The sequence below is a fragment of the Pristiophorus japonicus genome, chromosome 5, assembly GCF_044704955.1.
Source record: "Pristiophorus japonicus isolate sPriJap1 chromosome 5, sPriJap1.hap1, whole genome shotgun sequence".
NCBI classification, from domain to species: domain Eukaryota; kingdom Metazoa; phylum Chordata; class Chondrichthyes; family Pristiophoridae; genus Pristiophorus; species Pristiophorus japonicus.
In genome coordinates this window covers 228,966,704-228,986,745 of record NC_091981.1, presented here as the reverse complement: position 1 = coordinate 228,986,745, position 20,042 = coordinate 228,966,704, and the positions used below count along the sequence as shown (strand labels likewise).

General features: G+C 46.9%; 1 protein-coding gene across 1 annotated transcript in view; it reads right to left on the bottom strand.

The window, feature by feature from the left end:
• Nucleotides 1–20,042, bottom strand: part of LOC139263974 (macrophage mannose receptor 1-like) — a 367,543-nt gene that overhangs the window by 242,161 nt on the left and 105,340 nt on the right. The window contains exon 4 of the mRNA XM_070880074.1: nucleotides 2,954–3,118. Within this exon, the coding sequence (XP_070736175.1) occupies nucleotides 2,954–3,118 (165 nt within the window). The remainder of the gene's footprint in view (nucleotides 1–2,953; nucleotides 3,119–20,042) is intronic.

Below are 20,042 nucleotides of genomic sequence, written 5' to 3'. Positions count from 1 at the left end.
CAAAGTGCGTCTTCATGGCACCAGAAGTCGAATTCCTGGGGAGGAAAATTTCTGCTGATGGTATCAGGCCTCCGGACTCAAAAACCAAGGCCATCAAAAATGCACCCAAGCCTCAGAATGTGACAGAGCTGCATTCGTTCCTTGGTCTACTCAACTACTTCGGTAATTTCTTACCGAGATTGAACACCTTATTAGATTGAGCACTGCACATGCTGCTAAGAAAAGGTGACAACAGGGTTTGGGCTGCGTCTCAAGATAGAGCTTCTGAGAAAGCTACTAATCTGCTTTGCTCTAACAAGCTGCTGGTACATTATGATCTCTGTAAGCGTCTGGTATTGGCCTGCGATGCTTCGTCATATGGAGTTGGTTGCGTGCTCCAACAAGCTAATGAGTTAGGGCAAATTACAACCTGTTGCATATGCTTCAAAATGTTTGTCAAAGGCGGAAAGAGCCTACAGCATGGTAGAGAAAGAAGCTCTAGCCTGTGTGTATGGGGTTTGGTCTTCAGTTTGAACTGGAAACAGATCACAAGCCACTCATTTCATTGTTTTTGGAAAACAAAGGTATCAATACCAATGCATCATCCCGCATCCAGAGGTGGGCGCTGATATTATCTGCCTATACTTATGTCATTCACCTTAGACCTGGCACTGAGAATTGTGCCGATGCATGAGCCATCTGCCGTTGCCCACACCGGAAGTGGAAATGCCACAACCGGCAGACCTACTGTTAGTCATGGATGCTGTCATGGCCCAACAAGTTAAGACCTGGATCAGCCAGGACCCGATATTATCGGTTGTGAAATGTTGTATCCTTAGTGGTGATTGGCCTGCCATACCCAAGCAAATGTGTGAGGAGTCAAAGCTAACATTCGTCACAAAGGTGAACTATCCATTCAATCAGATTGTATACTGTGGGGTAATCGTGTTGTTATGCCCAAGAAAGGCAGAGAGAAATTTGTGCATGATCTACATAGCATGCATCCCGGTATTGTCATGATGAAAGCCATTGCCAGGTCTCATTTATGGTAGCCTGGAATTGACTCTGATCTGGAATCATGTGTGCATCAGTGCAACACTTGCATGCAGCTTAGTAAAGCACCAGCAGAATCGCCGCTGAGTCTGTGGTCGTCACCATCGAAACCATGGTCCAGGATCCACATCGACTTTGCAGGTCCCTTCCTGGGAAAGATGTTCTTAGTTGTGGTGGATGCTTATTCCAAGTGGATACAGTGTACAATCATGTCATCCAGCACATCCACAGCTACCATTGAGACCCTTCGTGTCATGTTTTCTACGCATGGTCTGCCTGACATCGTTGTAAGCGACAACAGATCTTGCTTCACCAGTATGGAGTTTCAAGAGTTCATGAAACTCAATGGTATCAAACATGTGAGGTCAGCACCATTCAAACCCGCATCCAATGTACAAGCAGAGCATGTGGTCCAAACCATCAAGCAGAGTATGAAACGTGTAACTCAAGGTTCACTGCAAACTCACTTGTCAGGCATATTGCTTAGTTTCAGGACAAGACCTCATACGCTTACCGGGATCTCCCTTGCTGAACTATTGATAAAGAGAGGTCTCAAGACCAGGCTCTCTCTTGTCCACCCTGACTTGAATAATCGTATCGAATACAGACATCAAAGTCAGGAAGGGTATCATGATCGCGTTACTGTGTCACGCGATATTTCTATCAATGATCCTGTGTATGTACTGAATTATGGTCAAGGTCCAAAATGGATCACCAGTACTGTTATGGTCAAGGAGGGTAACAGAGTGTTATTCGTTAAGCTCAAGACATGCAGGAAACATGTCGATCGGATAAAGCTGCGGCACACGGATGAACCGGAACAGTCTGAGGAAGACACAATCAGTGACCAACCAACCTACCCTCAGTCATCAGAGGACTCCGCTGTCATCAATGAATCTGGACTTTCAATCCCTGACATGGTCAATGAATCTGGACTTTCAATCCCTGACGTGGTCATTGCACTTCCATCAGATCGGCTACCCAGCCCCTAGTCATAACAGACTCAGAACGCTTGTCCAAGGCTGGAGTTGAATTGAGACGTTCAACTCGGGATTGAAATCAAATAAATGCCCAAAGCTAGTACACTATTGACTTGGGAGATAAAATATATGTTCATTGTACCTGGACATAGCATTACATAACATTACTGGCATGGCCAGATGTGGTGGAATGTATTTTCTTATTCTGACACAGCCACAGAAGGAAGATAAGTTAGAACGAGTTGTGGAAGAGCAGAGTTCACATGGCACTTCGAGTATCATGATACAGTTTTCTGGCTGTTAATGCAGGGTACAAAAGTCTGTACGGGAAAAGATAAAAAGGTCATCAGAATCTGCAGTCGGTGCCCACCCTACTACTTTTCCATCCCAGACAGTAAAACTGCCCTCCTTCCTCTGGATATGCAGTGCACCATTCACAAAAAGGAGAGGTTTGGGAATCCATTCTTGAGGCCATGTTTGTCTTTAGATTCTGCTCCTGAGACCTTGCAACCACTGATCTCTCCTGGATTTCCATACAGTCCAGGATGGGCTGCATGGCCTCAAAAATTTCCATCATTGTCACTGTTATCTCTCTGCTGTTAAGGAACTTGGGAGTGTAAATAAGGAAGCATAAAAGTCTGACCGAAGGAGTAAAAAAATGATTGCTATCAGATGAAGAGCCTAGGGACCCAGATCTCAGGAGCTCGGTCTTCAAAGAGAAAATAGTACGGAAGCACATAACTCAAGTACAGGCATTGGAGATGGTTTTCCATGAATGTGCTGGAGATAGTGGGTGGATGTTGCAACACAATGATGCAAGTATTTGAGATCATTCCAGCACTAACAGATCAATAAAGTTAATAACTTGCTGGGTATGGGTACTGGAATCTTTGTTTTGCTTGACAATAATATTTAAAAACATATTTGCAATAATTTGTTACCTGACAGATATGTCTGTGTGTGTAGCTCTGTCACACTCAGCAAGTCTGAATTTTGTTGCTGACAACTTCTTCTTGCTTCATGCCATGTCAGAGCTGCATTGTAGTTGATTTGGTAGCAGTTGCTTGTTAAAGAATCTTTATTCCATAAAGTACTGCAGCTGCTGGCTGTAAAAACAGACAGGTTTTACTCGTAAATCTGTGTCTTATCTCGGGAAGTATTTAAGTCCTCTATAATAAAAAAACACTGCTTCTCCTGGTATGTACATATGCAACGCATAATTACTTGCATTCTTGAGACCAAGGTCACAAATTTAAATTGTATAAGGCCAGATCTAGATGTCAAGATGTGGTTCTTTGCCCTAAGAATAGGCTGCAGTCTCATGCTGTGGACACAGACTCGCCGAATTCCTTCAAACGAGAGCTGGATCTGTTTCTGGCTGGGGGCGGAGATCACCTCTTACAGAAGATAGGTACTGCAGGGAATTCAGTGATCTCCTGGACTAATTTCGATCACCTAGATGGGTTGGAGACAAATTTCCCAGAATTTTATTTCCAAATTGACCTGGGTTGTTTATCTGTTTTTTTGCCTCTCCCGGGAGATTACATAGTTTCGGGTGGTGTGGAGTGTATATGTTGTGATACACAAGGTATCACAATTGTGTGGTACAGGCTCGATGGACCAGATGGTCTTTACCTGTCCGTCATTGCTGGTATGTTTGTAAGTAAGCAAGCAGTGGCAGGGGTAGTGGGCTTTATGAGGTGCTCACAGCTAAGAAAAATTCCCTTCAGAAATGAATGAAAACATACTTGAAAAATATTAAAGTGGAGCATGCCTTTGTGAAAGCACTACCTCCAGTGCAATGGGCCACAAGAGAAAAGGCATGACTGGGACTGTAGAGTTGATTTACTCCCATGTACTGTGACTGGAGATTAATGAGGCATCTGTTGAAGCATGAAACCATGCAACCTCTAGGAGTACAGAGAAGGAATAGGCGAGGGAAATGTTTTTGTCAATAAGTTACATTAAATAGGAACTGAATTGACTGGCATGTTTTCAAAACCAATCATCAATATATATTACATAAATGAATTAGGACTTCTAAAAAGGTGACATCAACTAGATTATAAATAGCAATGTATCAGATGTTATTATATGGTCTTCACAGTAGCAGAGTAAGCTGTTGTAATACTGAGACTGCGAATTAAACTTTATTGCAATGTTGGGCCAAATTTCCAAGATATTAGGAACATACGGTCCCAAGTCATTTTCAACTGAAGGATGAGCAGATGACTTGTACACAATCTCTGTCAATGCTGCATTTCAATTCTCTGCTTTCAGGTATACAGCAACTTGCCAAAGTCTTCCCTTCACAGTTTAGTCCCTCCTCCTGCCGGGAAAGGCCTGTATCTGTTCAGTATGTCCCCCACCCCCGCCCCTATCTGCTGCCAACAGCAGTGGCCAAAACATTTTATGCTTGAGATGCACTTTTATACACTATTTTACAGTATATCTTGATACTGTTTTAGTTGCTTTGGAAACAGGCACAGGAATTAAACTCTGCAAAATGCAGATTTTCTCTAAGTACATTCAAGAGCTGGAGTATTTGATAAAGCAGAGGCAAAGAAGGAAATAATGGCCCCTTGGATGACAGAATGATCAGAGGCCAGAGTGGTGTAGGAGATAATTGATGTGAAAATAGAAATGGAGACCCTTCCGCTTCCTGTTTCCAAACAACTAAAACCGCTCTGATCCTAAAGGGGAGGAAAGCTGTGCCATAGATTAAGGAAGAAAGGAAACTGGAATTTCTAAAAGCAACTTGTAAAGTGCCAAGTATTGTCAACAAAAAAAATTAAGTGATTGTAATATACAATTAGCAATCAGCACTAAATGTCAGTGAACTAAAGAAAAATGCATTCTTGCAGATTTGAAAGCTGTTAATATCGTAACCAATGTAACAGTTTGCGGACTGCATTTTAAAATATTTCCATGAGTTATTCCAGATCAGCAAAACAATTGCAGTCTATTGATTCTCTTGTATAAAATGATTGCATAAAATTGGTACTATTACTTGTATACTTAATGTAACATGATAAAATGGTAAAAATTGATGAAGTTGCTGTTATGATTTTTGGGCTGCACCAGATATTTCTCATGTTCAGTGACAAGGACCAATCCTGTAAGCAAGCCTTCACTCCCTATCAACTCAAGTGTGTCCGGTAGGAAAGAGCCTCGTCCCTGCTCAGCACCCTCAGGGACGGCTCAAGGAGGGGACAGATGGGGCAGTTGCCTGGGGCCCAAGCCTAGAGTGAGGTCTATACAGGGTCAGATTAAGGGTAAAGGTAAACAGTATTGACATAAGTGATGTAGCGGGGTCGCGGGGGGGGGGGAGGAAAGGAGGAGCAAAAGAGACGAGAAGTAGCTAAACTGCTTAAACTAGATAATTTTTTCCAATTAAAAACTCAAGATCATGAAGATGAAATCCAAGACGAAGCTGTGCAGTCAACTTCAACAACGAAACCACTAGAGGCACCGGACCCGGAGTTGGCCGAGTTGGAGCTCCAAGTCCAAAGAGTTGAAGAAGATGAAAACCAACCGGCCCATACCGAGCTGAAAGAGGAACAACTTACAAGTGAGATTGGGCTGTGGGGAGACAATGGGCAAGATTTTCCACTTTTTTTGCATGCTTAATACTGACTTAACGCCCATTTTACCCCTGAAATGACATATAACGCCCATATATCACCCATTTAGCCACAAAATGGAAACTGACAGGTATTTTTCAGAAACTTATCGCCATGTGTTACTTTCCCCATGTGTTTAATACCGGGAAAAAATAATACTGCCCGCCCACTTTTTTGGAGCGGAATCATCAGAATGGGCGAAATCAATGCCCATAATATCGCCCAGCGTTACTTTCCGCACGGAATTAACGCTGAGATTCAATAATGCCGTCCGCCGACTTTTTTTTGTTGCAAAGATCATATTTACCAAAACTAGTGGCCATGAGATCAGCCAGCATCACTTTCACCACCTCGCACACATATCGCCCACAATATTGCTCGCCCAAAAAAACGCCCAGAAAAAGTGGAACTAACCGGAACTAATCACAGCGTTATGGACGCCATGTTCTAGATCACATGTCGCATCCTTTGAAAGGCTGCTGTGCTTCAACCTCGGCGGAGTTCGGATGTACTCTGCAGGTCGTTGGAGTTGATGTGAACATCTGTGCAAACATCTTGACCATACTGTGACCGATTGGAATTTAATAGGTGTCTTCGCAGGACATTCCTTGTTTTTGACCAATCGGTGGAAAACAGAGAGCTATTGCAATGGGGCCTGTCCTTTCTCACCCTTTCTTGATGACCAATTACATGCTTCAGACTCGAGATGGACGAAGGTACGCTCCACATTATTATGTGCCCAATGTAAGACATGCCAGACTGATGAGGAAGACCAGACGTTACAGATCCCACAAGTAGAGGGACAAGCAGTCTTACCTCAACTTGCCCGACACCACCTGCCTTCGGAGACTGCGCTTCCACAAAGAGGTTATCACTGAGATATGCCAGCTCATAAGGGGAGATCTGCAGCCTTCCAGCACCATCTGTACTGCACTGTCTGTCGAGGTCAAAGTTACCGCGGCACTATCGTTCTATGTATCGGGTTCTTTTCAGGCCACAGCTGACGACATTTGCGGTCTGTCTCAGCATGCCACACATTGCTGCATTAAACAGGTCACTGAAGCCCTGTACGCACGCAGGAAGGACTTCATTAGTTTCCCTATGACCAGGGAGGCTCAGACTGAGGGGGCTCAAGGATTCTCCAGAATTGCTAACTTCCCCAAGGTGCAGGGAGCAATAGACTGTATGTACATCGCGATGCGGGCACCTTTTCAGGATGCTGAGGTTTTCAGGAACCGCAAGGGATTCCACTCCCTGAATGTCCAACTCGTTGTCGACCACCAACAAACTATACTGGCAGTGAATGCTAAATTTCCAGGCAGCATCCATGATGCTCAAATCCTGCATGAGAGCACTATATCTGACTTATTTAATAATCAGCCACAAGGTCAATGCTGGATGCTTGATGACAAAGGATATGGCCTCGCCATCTGGCCGATGACCCCCCCTGTGTTACACCCACACCGAAGCCGAGAGGCGATAAAATGAGAGCCACAGAGCCACTCGCAATATCGTGGAGAAAACCACTGGAGTGCTTAAGCAGCGCTTTAGATGCCTGGACCACTCAGGAGGCGAACTCCAATACCACCCTGAGCAGGTAGCTCAATTTGTGGTGGTGTGCTCCATGCTGCACAACTTGGCTATCAGGAGGGGACAAGAATTGCCGAATCAGTCTGACAGTCTACCTCACCAGAGAGAGGAAGAGAAGGATGAGGAGGCAGACGTTGACATTGGCCCACACAATCAGGCTGAGGCTGAAGCCATGCCTTTGCCCCCCTGTAGACCGCATGAAAGGGCCCATGGTGGCATGATAGCTGCAAGAGCCTTACATCAGGAGCTCATCAATGAGCGCTTTGCCTGAAAGAACATTGGTGTTATTTACAAGGCTGACACACTGCTGGGTGTGCAGGTCATACATCAATGGTGGGCACCATCTTGGTGACAGTTAAAGTTTAAGTTGATTGAAGTTAAGTGTAATTATACCCTTTGATGTTAAGGAATCATCAGTGTGTAGCGGTGCAGCTATCCAGCTCTGAGCCAATGCGCAACAAGGTTTTGTTAAATAAAAAACTTTTAAACTGAACGGTTGTCCGAAATCATTAGTATTCTGTAAAAACCAACCCTTCCCCCGCCCACCCCCCACCCCGCTTCTCCTCCCCACTTCTACCCCTACCCCTTCCCCTTCCCCTCCTGACTCCAAGCCGCCTAGCCGAGGAGCTTCATGGGGGGGATGCGGGGATGACGACCGAATTGCTGCTTGGATGGATACGGGAGAGGACGGTCCCGAGGTGGGAACGTGCTCCGAGCCAGAAGCAAGATGTTGGTCCTGGCTCTCATGTGTGGTTGGCAATGGGGGTGCAGCACATTGGGGTGCAGTACTGCGCTCCGGGACCACTGGGAGCCCTCTGCCACCAGTGTTCATGGCTACCAGCTCCAGGGCCTCCACCATCCCTTCCATTTGTTGGATAAGAACTCGGTGCTAACTATGTTCTTGGTGCTTAGTAGGCTTTTTGCTGCTGGTGAATCTCCCTCAGGTGTCCCACAACAGCCAGACAAGCACACACCACAGCCATACACACCTTCATTCCCTCTCAGCTCCCTCTCTCTCTCTCTCTCCTCTTCTGCGCATGTCCAGATGACCCTTGACCTCCTGAATCACAGGAATCGAGCAATGCCATGCCATTGCCAAGGACGGCAATACTTTACGGCAGAAGGTCAGTGAGATTTAATGCTACCGCCCATTTCATATCGATTGCGGTAATGCCCAATTTCAAAAATGGAGACTAGGTGCTTTGAGAATGGTCGAGAAGCTGGTGATCAGAAAATCCATTTTTACCGCCCACGCCGGAAATAATGCCCATTTTTGGGCAAAATGCACAAAAGTGTAAAATCTAGCCCATGATCTCAGAAGACATATAAAGTCATTGGATTGCAAAAGGTGTTGAGGACTGTTGAAACAAAGACTTCCAAATCTCCAGCGTGATTCACGCCAAGGAAGGATGTCACCGGTACTGCTCGAAGTCCTTCTTCACATGTGTGCACCCACTGACAGGGGAACGTGTGGAGTGAATGTGGCCATCTTATTCACCTTCAAGCGGTAGAGTATACTGCTTTGCTTGCAAGGTCACAGCACGAAGAAGTAGCCACTTTACTCAAGGGTTTAATGACTGGAAGCGTGGAGATGAGAGGATTTCATCTCCTGAAAACAGCCACCAGCATAGAGAAGCCATGCGAGTAATGTGCACTAGACAAGCAGGCCCTGGTTGTGTGGATGGTCACATTGTCTTCCAGTTTGAAAATGAACGGCAGTACTGGCGAAAGGTGCTAGAGCGGGCTGGCTGTGTGATAATGTTACTCTGTGAACAAGGTCTTTCATTGTGATGCAGAGACAAAATCATTGGGTCTCCATGTCATGGAATTATCTGGATGTGTTGGAGGTTCTCGCAAACTACGATGCATTTCTTGCTGAACACATCAAGTGATTCGTCAACAAAGGCAAGGGGCATACTTCATTCTTGTCTCCCACCACTTGTGAAGAACTGATTAGTCTGATGGGTGGCAAAGTACTTGAGACGATTATCCAGGAATTGAAATCAGCAAAGTTCTATTCAATATCTGTTGATTCAACGCAAGATGTCACACACTCAGATCAGCTGACATTTGTATTTCGCTATGTTCTACCGACTGGTCCTAAGGAAAGGTTCCTAAAGTTCTTGCCGATAATCGGTCATACTGGACAAGAAATAGCAGAAATAATACTAGCCTTTCTGGATGAGAACAGGAACGACATACAAAATTGTCACGGATAATCTTATGATAATGCTTCAAAATGAGTGGGAAATACATTGGTGTCCAAACTATCATCAAAGAGCAATGCCCATATGTGATGTTTCATCATAGGCAGTCACTCGGAATCGAGGAAGACTTGCTTCCACTCCAGAAGTGAGTTCTTTGGTGGCTGAACAATCCAATACGAGAGCCACAGACTCTGTCACAGGTGGGACAGATAGCCATTGAGGGAAGGGGTGGGTGGGACTGGTTTGCCACATGCTTTTTCCACTGCCTGCGCTTGATTTCTACATGCTCTCGGCATTGAGACTCGAGGTGCTCAGCGCCCTCTCGGATGCACTTCCTCCACTTAGGGAAGTCTTGGGCCAGGGACTCCCAGGTGTCAGTGGGGATGTTGCACTTTATCAGGGAGGCTTTGAGAGTGTCCTTGTATCGTTTCCGCTGCCCACCTTTGGCTCGTTTGCCGTGAAGGAGCTCCGAGTAGAGCACTTGGGTAAGTGCTTCAATGCTGCAGATGTTAACCTGGACGAGGACGCTGATGTTGGTGCGCCTGTCCTCCCAGAGGATTTGTAGGATGTTGCGGAGACATCGTTGGTGATATTTCTCCAGTAACTTGAGGTGTCTGCTTTACATGGTCCATGTCTCTGAGCCATACAGGAGGGTAGGTATTACTACAGCCCTGTAGACCATGAGCTTGGTGGCAGTTTTGAGGGCCTGGATTTCAAATAGTCTTTTCCTCAGGCAGCCAAAAGCTGCACTGGCGCAGTGGAGGCGATGTTGGATCTCGTCGTTGACGCCTGCTCTTGTTGATAGGAAGCTCCCGAGATATGGGAAGTGGTCCACGGTGTCCAGGGCCACGCCATGGATCTTGATGACTGGGAGGTAGTGCTGTGGGGTGAAGACAGGCTGGTGGAGGACCTTTGTCTTAAGCACGTTTAGAGTAAGGCCCATGCTTTCGTACACCTCAGTAAATACGTCAACTTTGTCCTGGAGATCAGCCTCTGTATGTGTGCATTTGCAGGTGTCGTCTGCGTACTGTAGCTCAACGACAGAGGTTGGTGTGGCCTTGGACCTGGCCTGGTGATGTCGCAGGTTGAACAGGTTCCCACTGGTTCTGTAGTTTAGTTCCACTCCAGCGGAGAGCTACTTGACTGTGAGGTGGAGCATGGCAGCGAGAAAGATTGAGAAGAGGGTTGGGGCGATGATGCAACCCTGTTTTACCCCGGTCCGGACATGGATTGGGTCTGTGATGGATCCGTTGGCAAGGATCACGGCCTGTGTGTCGTCATGGAGCAGATGGAGGATGGTGACTAACTTTTGGGGGCATCCGAAATGGAGGAGGACGCTCCATAGACCCTCACGGTTGATAGTGTCAAAGGCCTTTGCAAGGTCAAAGAAGGCCATGTATAAGGGCTGGCGCTGCTCCCTGCATTTTTAATGTAGCTGTGGCGCTGCAAAAATCATGTCCGTTGTGCCCCGAAATTCACACTGTGACTCCGGAAGGAGCTCCTCGGCCACGGGAAGAAGACGGTTGAAGAGGACTCTAGCGACGACTTTCCCAGTGATAGGGAGATTCCTCTGTAGTTGCCGCAGTCGGACTTGTCCCCTTTTTTAAAGATGGTCACGATTACTGCAGCTCTGTGATCCTAGGGGGAGCGTTTGCTAGTGCTGTTGGGGAGGAGTTAAACTAATATGGCAGGAGGATGGAAACCTATGCAGGGAGACAGGGGGAAGTAGAATGGGGGCAGAAGCAAAAGATTGAAAGAAGAAAAGTAAAAGTGGAGGGCAGAGAAACCTAAGGCAAAAAGCAAAAAGGGCCACATTACAGCAAAATTCTAAAAGGGCAAAGTGTGTTAGAAAGACAAGCCTGAAGGCTCTGTGCCTCAATGCGAGGAGTATTCGGAATAAGGTGGACGAATTAACTGCGCAGATAGCAGTTAACGGATATGATGTAATTGGCATCACGGAGACATGCCTCCAGGGTGAGCAAGGCTGGGAACTCAACATCCAGTGGTATTCAACATTTAGCAAGGATAGACAGAAAGGAAATGGAGGTGGGGTGGCATTGCTGGTTAAAGAGGAAATTAATGCAATAGTAAGAAAAGATATTAGCTTGGATAATGTGGAATCGGTATGGGTGGAGATATGGAATACCAAGCAGCAGAAAATGCTAGTGGGAGTTGTGTACAGACCACCAAGCAGTAGTAGTAAGGTTGGGGACAGCATCAAACAAGAAATTAGGGATGCATGCAATAAAGGTACAGCAGTTATCATGGGTGACTTTAATCTACATATTGATTGGGCTAATCAAACTGGTAGCAATACGGTGGAGGAGGATTTCCTGGAGTGTATTAGGGATGGTTTTCTAAACCAATATGTTGAGGAACCAACTAGGGAGATGGTCATCCTAGACTCGGTGATGTGTAATGAGAAAGGACTAATTAGCAATCTTGTTGTGCGAGGCCCCTTGGGGAAGAGTGACCATAACATGGTAGAATTCTTTATTAAGATGGAAAGTGGCACAGTTAATTCAGAAACTAGGGTCCTGAACTTCAGGAAAGGTAACTTTGATGGTTTGAGGCGTGAATTGACTAGAATAGACTGGCAAATGATACTTAAAGGGTTGACGGTGGATAGGCAATGGCAAACATTTAAAGATCACACGGATGAACTTCAGCAATTATACATCCCTGTCTGGAGTAAAAATAAAACGGGGAAGGTGGCTCAACCGTAGCTAACAAGGGAAATTAAGGATAATGTTAAATCCAAGGAAGAGGCGTATAAATTGGCCAGAAAAAACAACAAACCTGAGGACTGGGAGAAATTTAGAATTCAGCAGAGGAGAACAAAGGGTTTAATTACGAGGGGGAAAATAGAGTATGAGAAGAAGCTTGCCGGGAACATAAAAACTGACTGCAAAAGCTTCTACAGATATGTGAAGAGAAAAAGATTAGTAAAGACAAACGTAGGTCCCTTGCAGTAGGATTCAGGTGAATTTATAATGGGGAACAAAGAATTGGCAGACCAATTGAACAAATACTTGGGTTCTGTCTTCACGAAGGAAAACACAAAGAACCTTCCAGATGTACTAGGGGACCGAGGGTCTAGTGAGAAGGAGGAACTGAAGGATATCCTTATTAGGCGGGAAAATGTGTTAGGGAAATTGATGGGATTGAAGGCCGATAAATCCCCGGGGCCTAATCGTCTACATCCCAAAGTATTTAAGGAGGTGGCCTTGGAAATAGTGGAGGGTAGCTAATGTAACACCATTTTTTAAAAAGGGAAGGAGAGAGAAAGCGGGTAATTATAGATCAGTAGTGGGGAAAATGTTGAAATCAATTATTAAGGTTGAAATAGGAGCGCATTTGGAAAGCAGTGACAGGATCGGTCCAAGTCAGCATGGATTTATGAAGGGAAAATCATGCTTGACAAATGTTCTGAACTTTTTTGAGGATGTAACTAGTAGAGTGGACAAGGGAGAACCAGTGGATCTGGTGTATTTGGACTTTCAAAAGGCTTTTGACAAGGTTCCACACAAGAGATTGATGTGCAAAATCAAAGCACATGGTATTGAGTGTAATGTACTGACGTGGATAGAGAACTGGTTGGCAGACAGGAAGCAGAGAGTCGGGATAAACGGGTCCTTTTCAGAATGGCAGGCAGTGACTAGTGGAGTGCCACAGGGCTCAGTGCTGGGACCCCAGCTCTTTACAATATACATCAATGATTTAGATGAAGGAATTGAGTGTAATATCTCCAAGTTTGCAGATGACACTAAACTGGGTGGCGGTGTGAGCTGTGAGGGGGATGCTAGGAGGCTTCAGGGTGACTTGGACAGGTTAGTTGAGTGGGCAAATGTATGGCAGATGCAGTATAATGTGGATAAATGTGAGGTTATCCACTTTGGGGGCAAAAACGCAAAGACAGAATATTATCTGAATGGCGGCAGATTAGGAAAAGGGGAGGTGCAACGAGACCTGGGTGTCATGGTTCGTCAGTCATTGAAAGTTGGTATGCAGGTGCAGCAGGCGGTGGAGAAGGCAAGTGGTATGTTGGCCTTCATAGCAAGGGGATTTGAGTACAGGAGCAGGGAGGTCTTATTGCAGTTATACAGGGCCTTGGTGAGGCCTAACCTGGAATATTGTGTTCAGTTTTGGTCTCTTAATCTGAGGAAGGACGTTCTTGCTATTGAGGGAGTGCAGTGAAGGTTCACCAGACTGATTCCTGGGATGGCAGGACTGACATATGAGGAGAGACTGGATCAACTGGGCCTTTACACATTGGAGTTTAGAAGGATGAGAGGTGATCTCCTAGAAACATATAAGATTCTGACGGGACGGGACAAGTTAGATGCAGGTAGAATGTTCCCGATGTTGGGGATGTCCAGAACCAGGGGACACAGCCTTCGGATAAGGTGTGTCGGCCATTTAGGACTGAGATGAGGAGAAACTTCTTCACTCAGGGAGTTTTAACCTGTGGAATTCCCTGCCATAGAGAGTTGTTGATGCCAGTTCATTAGATATATTCAAGAGGGAGTTGGATATGGCCCTTATTGCTAAGGGGATCAAGGGATATGGAGAGAAAGCAGGAAAGAGGTACTGAGGTAATGATCAGCCATGATCTCATTGAATGGTGGTGCAGGCTTGAAGGGCCGAATGTCCTACTCCTGCACCTATATTCTATGTTTCTATCCCCTGGCATGCTCTCCTCCCTCCAGACGAGAGAGATGAGGTTGTGTATTCGCACCAGCAGTGGCTCTCCGCCATACTTCATTGCCTCAGCAGGGATTCCGTCCACCCATAGCCTTATTGTTTTTAAGCTGTCGTATGGCTTTTTCTATCTCGTGCAGTGTTGGGGTCTCACTGAGTTTGTCGCGGGTAGCATGCTGCGGGCTGGAGTTGAGAACACTCGAGTGAAAGGCAGAGTCTCGATTGACGAGATCTTCGAAGTGCTACTTCTAGCGGGCCCTGACTGCCTCGGTGTACTTGATGAGTGTTTCCCCGTTCTTGGCCAGCAGTGGGGTGGGGCCTTGGGTGTTTGGCCCGTAGGTGGACTTGACTGCGATAAAGAATCCTCGCACATCATAGTTGTCGGCCAGCTGCTGTATATCCTGTGCTTTCTCCATCCACCACCTGTTCTTTAGGTCCCGGGTTTTTTGTTGGACCTCAGCCTTGAGCCGTCTGTAATGCTGCTTTGCTGCTCCAAAGTTGGGTTGTTGTTTAATGTTCAGAAATGCCCTGCGCTTGCGATCTATTAGCTCTTGGATCTCCTGATCATTCTCATCAAACCAGTCCTGGTGTTTCCTGGTTGAGTAACCAAGCGACTCTTTGCAGGCACTGGTTATGGAGGCCCGGAGGGCAAAGCAAGCACTGTGGGCATTCTGCATCTCAGTGTCGTCAAGGCATGCCAGGTTAGCTGTGAGGCGCTGGCTGTACAGGGCTCTCTTAGCTGGGTCCTTAAGTGCCCCGGCATTGACTTTTTTGCGGCACTGCTTCTGCTGCCCCCTCCGCTTTGGGGCTATGTTGATGTTGATGATGGATCGGATTAGGTGGTGGTCCATCCAGCAGTTGTCGGCTCCTGTCATGGCACGAGTGATGCGCACATCCTTGCGATCCTGGGCTCGAACAATGACATAGTCGAGCAGGTGCCAGTGCTTTTAGCGAGAATGTTGCCACGATGCCTTGCATTTGTCCCTCTGGCGGAACAAGGTGTTGGTGATGACAAGTTCATGCTCTAGACATTTTGTCAGGAGTAGGGTACCGCTGGAGTTGGCTTTCCCTACCCCCCTCTGCCAATCACGCCCCCACAGAGGTCTGTGTCCTTGCCAACCCTGGCATTGAAGTTACCGAGGAGGATCAGTTCATCACCTGCGGGGACACAGGACAGTGATTTTTCGAGGTTGGAGTAAAAACCCTCTTTGGCCTCATCAGTTGTATCGAGTGTTGGGGTGTACGCACTGGTGACTGTGGTGCACTGGTTCCGAGATAGGGTGAGTCGAAGAGCCATGAGGCGTGTGTTAGCCCCGCAGGGGGAGTCTCTGAGGCGGTCAACCAGCTCGTTTTTGATGGCGAAGCCGACTCCGTGGAGGCGGCATTCTTCCTCTGGTTTCCCTCTCCAGAAGAAGGTGCAACCTCCACTTTGTTCCTTGAGCTGGCCTTCCCCTGCCCGCTGAGGGCGGCGATATCAAAACGTCTAAGTTCCCGGGCAACAATGGCGGTGCAACATTCCGGTCTGTCACTGTTGAGGTTATCCACAAGGGTCCTGACGTTCCAGGTCCAAACTTCAGGTTAACGGGGTGGAAGATGCCGGTGTGTAAGTTATTTTAACGTGGGGTGGTCGTTGCACACCGGCTATCACACGGGCTTAGCTGAGCAAGGTCTTAGACCAGTGGCAAGGAGGTCCAAGACCAACTGGAGACCAGGCACTGCTATATGGGCCTAGTTGCCTACGGCGAGATGTTGGCCGCAGGCTCGGCGCTGGGTAGCACCCTTGGTGATAGGTGGTCTGAGGCCTGGTTGGGTGCACGCATTGGGAGAGTCTGTGGCCCACCGGGGTTCAAGGTAGGAGGGCAGAGGGGTCACAGCCATGGAACTCACCACGTGTTGGAGGTGGAGAAGAGGCCAGGTCGCCAGTGGGGAAGGAGAGCTCCGGATTCCGATCAGATCACCGCTGGAGGCGGGGGGTTGGAGGCCCGATAGCCAAGTCCAGGTCGAGGAGGTCGCCGGAGGTCGCCGGGGGACGTCGGAGGTCACCAGAGGTCATCGGAGGTCATGCGCAGCGCACTCATTCAACCTTGTGGGAAAAAACAGTGCCGAATGCAGCCCAGTGATTGTCAGATTTTTGACCTTGTACAAAAGTTGTACATTTTTCTCTCTGCATCGACATATCACTGGCGACTGCTTTATGAAAAATTAAAACCTTTAGGGCTGTCTGTCGTCAAACAGCTTTCTACTACTCGATGGTCAGCAAGGTATGAAGCAGAGTCAGCCCTGCTCAAAGGTTACACTCCCATATGAGAATTGTTGGAACCCCTGGCAACTGACGTGGAATAGAAAATTGAATGCGAAAATGAAGCTCAGTTGATCCTTGACAAACTGGGCGAACTGGATTGAGCTATTCTCATTGTTATTTGGAACACAGTTTTGAAGCGCTTTCACCTGACCAATCTCTCACTTCAAGAGACCGGCTTGAATCTGAATGCCATGGTGTCCTTACTCGAGTCCTTTGTCGATTTTGTCAAGACCCAGCGGACAGAGTTTGGGGACTTCGAAGACCTCGGGATTAAACTGTGCGGCCACAGCGAGTACATTTCAGCTCAGAAGCACGTCAGGGAACGTAACCGCCGCTACGACGATGGAGATGCTGAAAATACTGTGTTGTCACTCAAGGAGAGACTCAAACCTGAAGTGTTCCTTGTCATCATTGATCAACTAATCAGTACCGTGAAACACCGCCTTGAAGCATACAAGGAAATCAACTGTAAGTTTGGATTCCTGTCCAAGCTCGCCGCTTTCTCGACTCATGAGATCAAGCAAGCCGCAGCAAATCTTACCCTCTCCTGTCCCAAAGATCTGGAACCTGTGATTGAAAGTGAATTCATCGTTTTCTAGCTTGGTGGCAAACTCAGTAGAACTTCAAACCTCAACTTGTATCAAACAAACTAAGTCAGCAGAGCTGAGAATGTACCAATTCCTCCATACACATGCCCTCACCCAAACCTTTTCTAACATTGAAATAGCTCTTTGGATATATCAGTCGATGATAGTATCAAATTGCAGGGGTGAGAGGTCCTTCTCGAAACTAAAACGCATCAAGGATGAGGTCAGGAACCGAATGGGACAAGATCAATCATGAGCATCGAGAGCGAAGTACTGAGAGGACTTGATTTCTCGAAAATCATTGACGAGTTTAGCTGAAAAAAATCTAGGAAAAGACCAATGTAATGTTATACTTGTAGTTGCCTCTCTGGAGAAAATGGAATGCAAATGATAAATGCTGGTCTTCCAAAAAAATTGTGCTGTCTTGTTCTAAATGGTTGTCATTGTCGATTTAGTTTCAAAATGTAAGGATTTAAAAAAATTAAAGCATTGTTTATACAGGGTTTCATCAAGGTATCAGTTTGATTGTTTGGAAACATAATAAAATATTAAATGAGTGTCGTCATAGTATCAATGAGAACATAACCTGAGATGTAGACCTGACCTGACCTTGACCTGATGCATACTCAGTATAGTGCCCTGTGACTTAGTGCACTAATGTCATTTACTGCAGGATGTGAATGGGGGTAGGGGGCCCATTGCTGGGGTACTGCCTGGGGCTCGAGGCACCCTTAATCCGTCCCCGGCCTCCACCATAACCTTGCCTTCTATATATATAGTTGGCTTGAAACTACTTTTAGTTAATCGAATCTCTGAATCCTTTGAGTTAATTCATTATGGCAGGAGAGTGGGAACCAGTATCAGATGGAACCTGCATTCTGAAGGCTGTGTGTGTGCAGGACAACCAGGTGTAATAAATGCCTCCATGTGGATTCGCTCAAGCTCAAAGTTACTGAGCTTGAGGAATTATTGGCGATCCTCCAATGCTGCCAGATAATAGTATCCCCCACCACCTATGCTCCAAAATCCATGGGGATTCAGTCCCCAGGTTTTTTTGAATATATTTACATTTTTTTTTAAGTTTTTGAAATGTTTTATGAAGTTTTAAAAGTGTTTAAAAGTATATTTAAGTATTTTTAATGTTTCAAAGTATTATTTCACCATACAGTTTTATAGTTTGGACAGGGCCTCAGGCACGAATGGGCTTCTCCCCGTTCCTCTGCTTTGAGGAGAAAGACATTTCTGCTGGTACCTGGTCTGCAGATCCAGATGGCCAACTTCACCGTACCCCTTCGACAATGTATCAAAAGGCTGCACATCCCACACAAAGCAGTAATTGATTGGTGCGAAATTCCAGACAGCTGCAAGCAATGTGCGTAAAGTGCACCTTCAAGCCCTCTGCCAGATGAATCCTGTCATCACAGTCCCCCTTTGGCAACAAAGTCAACAATTGCTTGCTGCCATTTAGCTCTCCTCCACAGCCACCAAGGCTCTTATTTGAGCAACATTCTCAGACTCCTTCTCACTGGAATTCCCCCATCTTGCTCCAAATCATTCTGCACATATTCTGTTAGCATCAAAAACATATGACAACCCCCCGACTGTTGGTAGATAGTCTCGATATCTATCCTCGGTATCTATCGAAGCAGGTCGGGGAGCAGAGGGAGCAGCGTGGCAGCCTTGCCCAGGAGTCTGAGTGGCCCCCAGTCTGCGAGCGACCATCAGAGCAGGCCGGGGAGCAGAAGGAGCAGCGTGGCAGCATACTACTCCAGGGAGCAGCACGTGCTGGAGCAGGAGAGCAACGGCAGTGAAGAGTGATGTCATCAAGGTGCAGGTCGGTGATTGGAGCGTGGGCAGGAGTGGCGTGGTCGGGGCGAAGAAGCGTCGAGAGACTGTAGAGGGACGTGATCGGGGCCCAGGAGAGGCGCGAGTTCGGGGCCCAGAAGAGGCGAGGGCCCAGGGGCAGCACGGGCCAGCCCACACTGCGATATGTGTGCGCACTAGGTCCATGCAGCAGAGCAGGTCTCCAGTCATCTTGGTTAATCCTTGCTACTGGACCAAGACCTAGCTCTGTCAAGCCCGTGTGATGGCTGATGTGCAATGGCATCTTCCACCCTTCAAGATTTAGTTTGGACCAAGAATTTTAGGTCCATCATTGAAACACCTGTGAACTTTTTGATGTGGAAGCAAGTCATCCTTGATTCGAGGGACTGCCTATGATGATGATCCTTGGTAGATAGTCTCATGTACCTTGGCAACCATGGCCCCCTACTTTTCCTACGGTGGTCAAATGAGAGGACAAGGGCAGCAAACGCAAGGGAACACCACAATCTCCAAGTTCCCCTCCAAGTCACAAAGCATCCTGACTTTAAAAAAAATTCGATCCTGGGATGTGGGTGTCACTGACAAGACCGGCATTTATTGCCGATCCCTAATTGCCCTTGAGAACATGGTTGTGAGCCGCCTTCTTGAACCGTTACCATCTGTGTCGTGAAGGTACTCCCATAGTGCTGTTAGGGAGGGAGTTCCAGGATTTTGACCTAGTGGCTTTGAAGGAACGATGATATATTTCCAAGTCAGGTTAGTGTGTGACTTTCAGGGGAAACTGGAGGTGATGGTGTTCCCATGCACCTGCTGCCCTTGTACTTCTAGGTGGTAGAGTCATGGGTTTGGGAAGTGCTGGTGAAAAGTCTTGGCGAGTTGCTGCAGTGCATTTTATAGATGGTACAAACTGCAGCCACAGTGTGCCGGTGGTGGAGGGAGTTTATGGTGGTGGATAGGGTGTCAATCAAGCGGGCTGCTTTGTCCTGGATGTTGTTGAGCTTCTTGAGTGATGTTGGAGCTGCACACATCATGGCAAGTGGAGAGTATTCCATCACACTCCTGACTTGTGCCTTGCAGATGGTGGATAAGCTTTCGGGAGTCAGGAGGTGAGACACTGGCCTCAGAATACCCAGCCAATGATCTGCCACAGTATTTATGTGGCTGGTCCAGTTAAGTTCCTGATCAATGGTGACCCC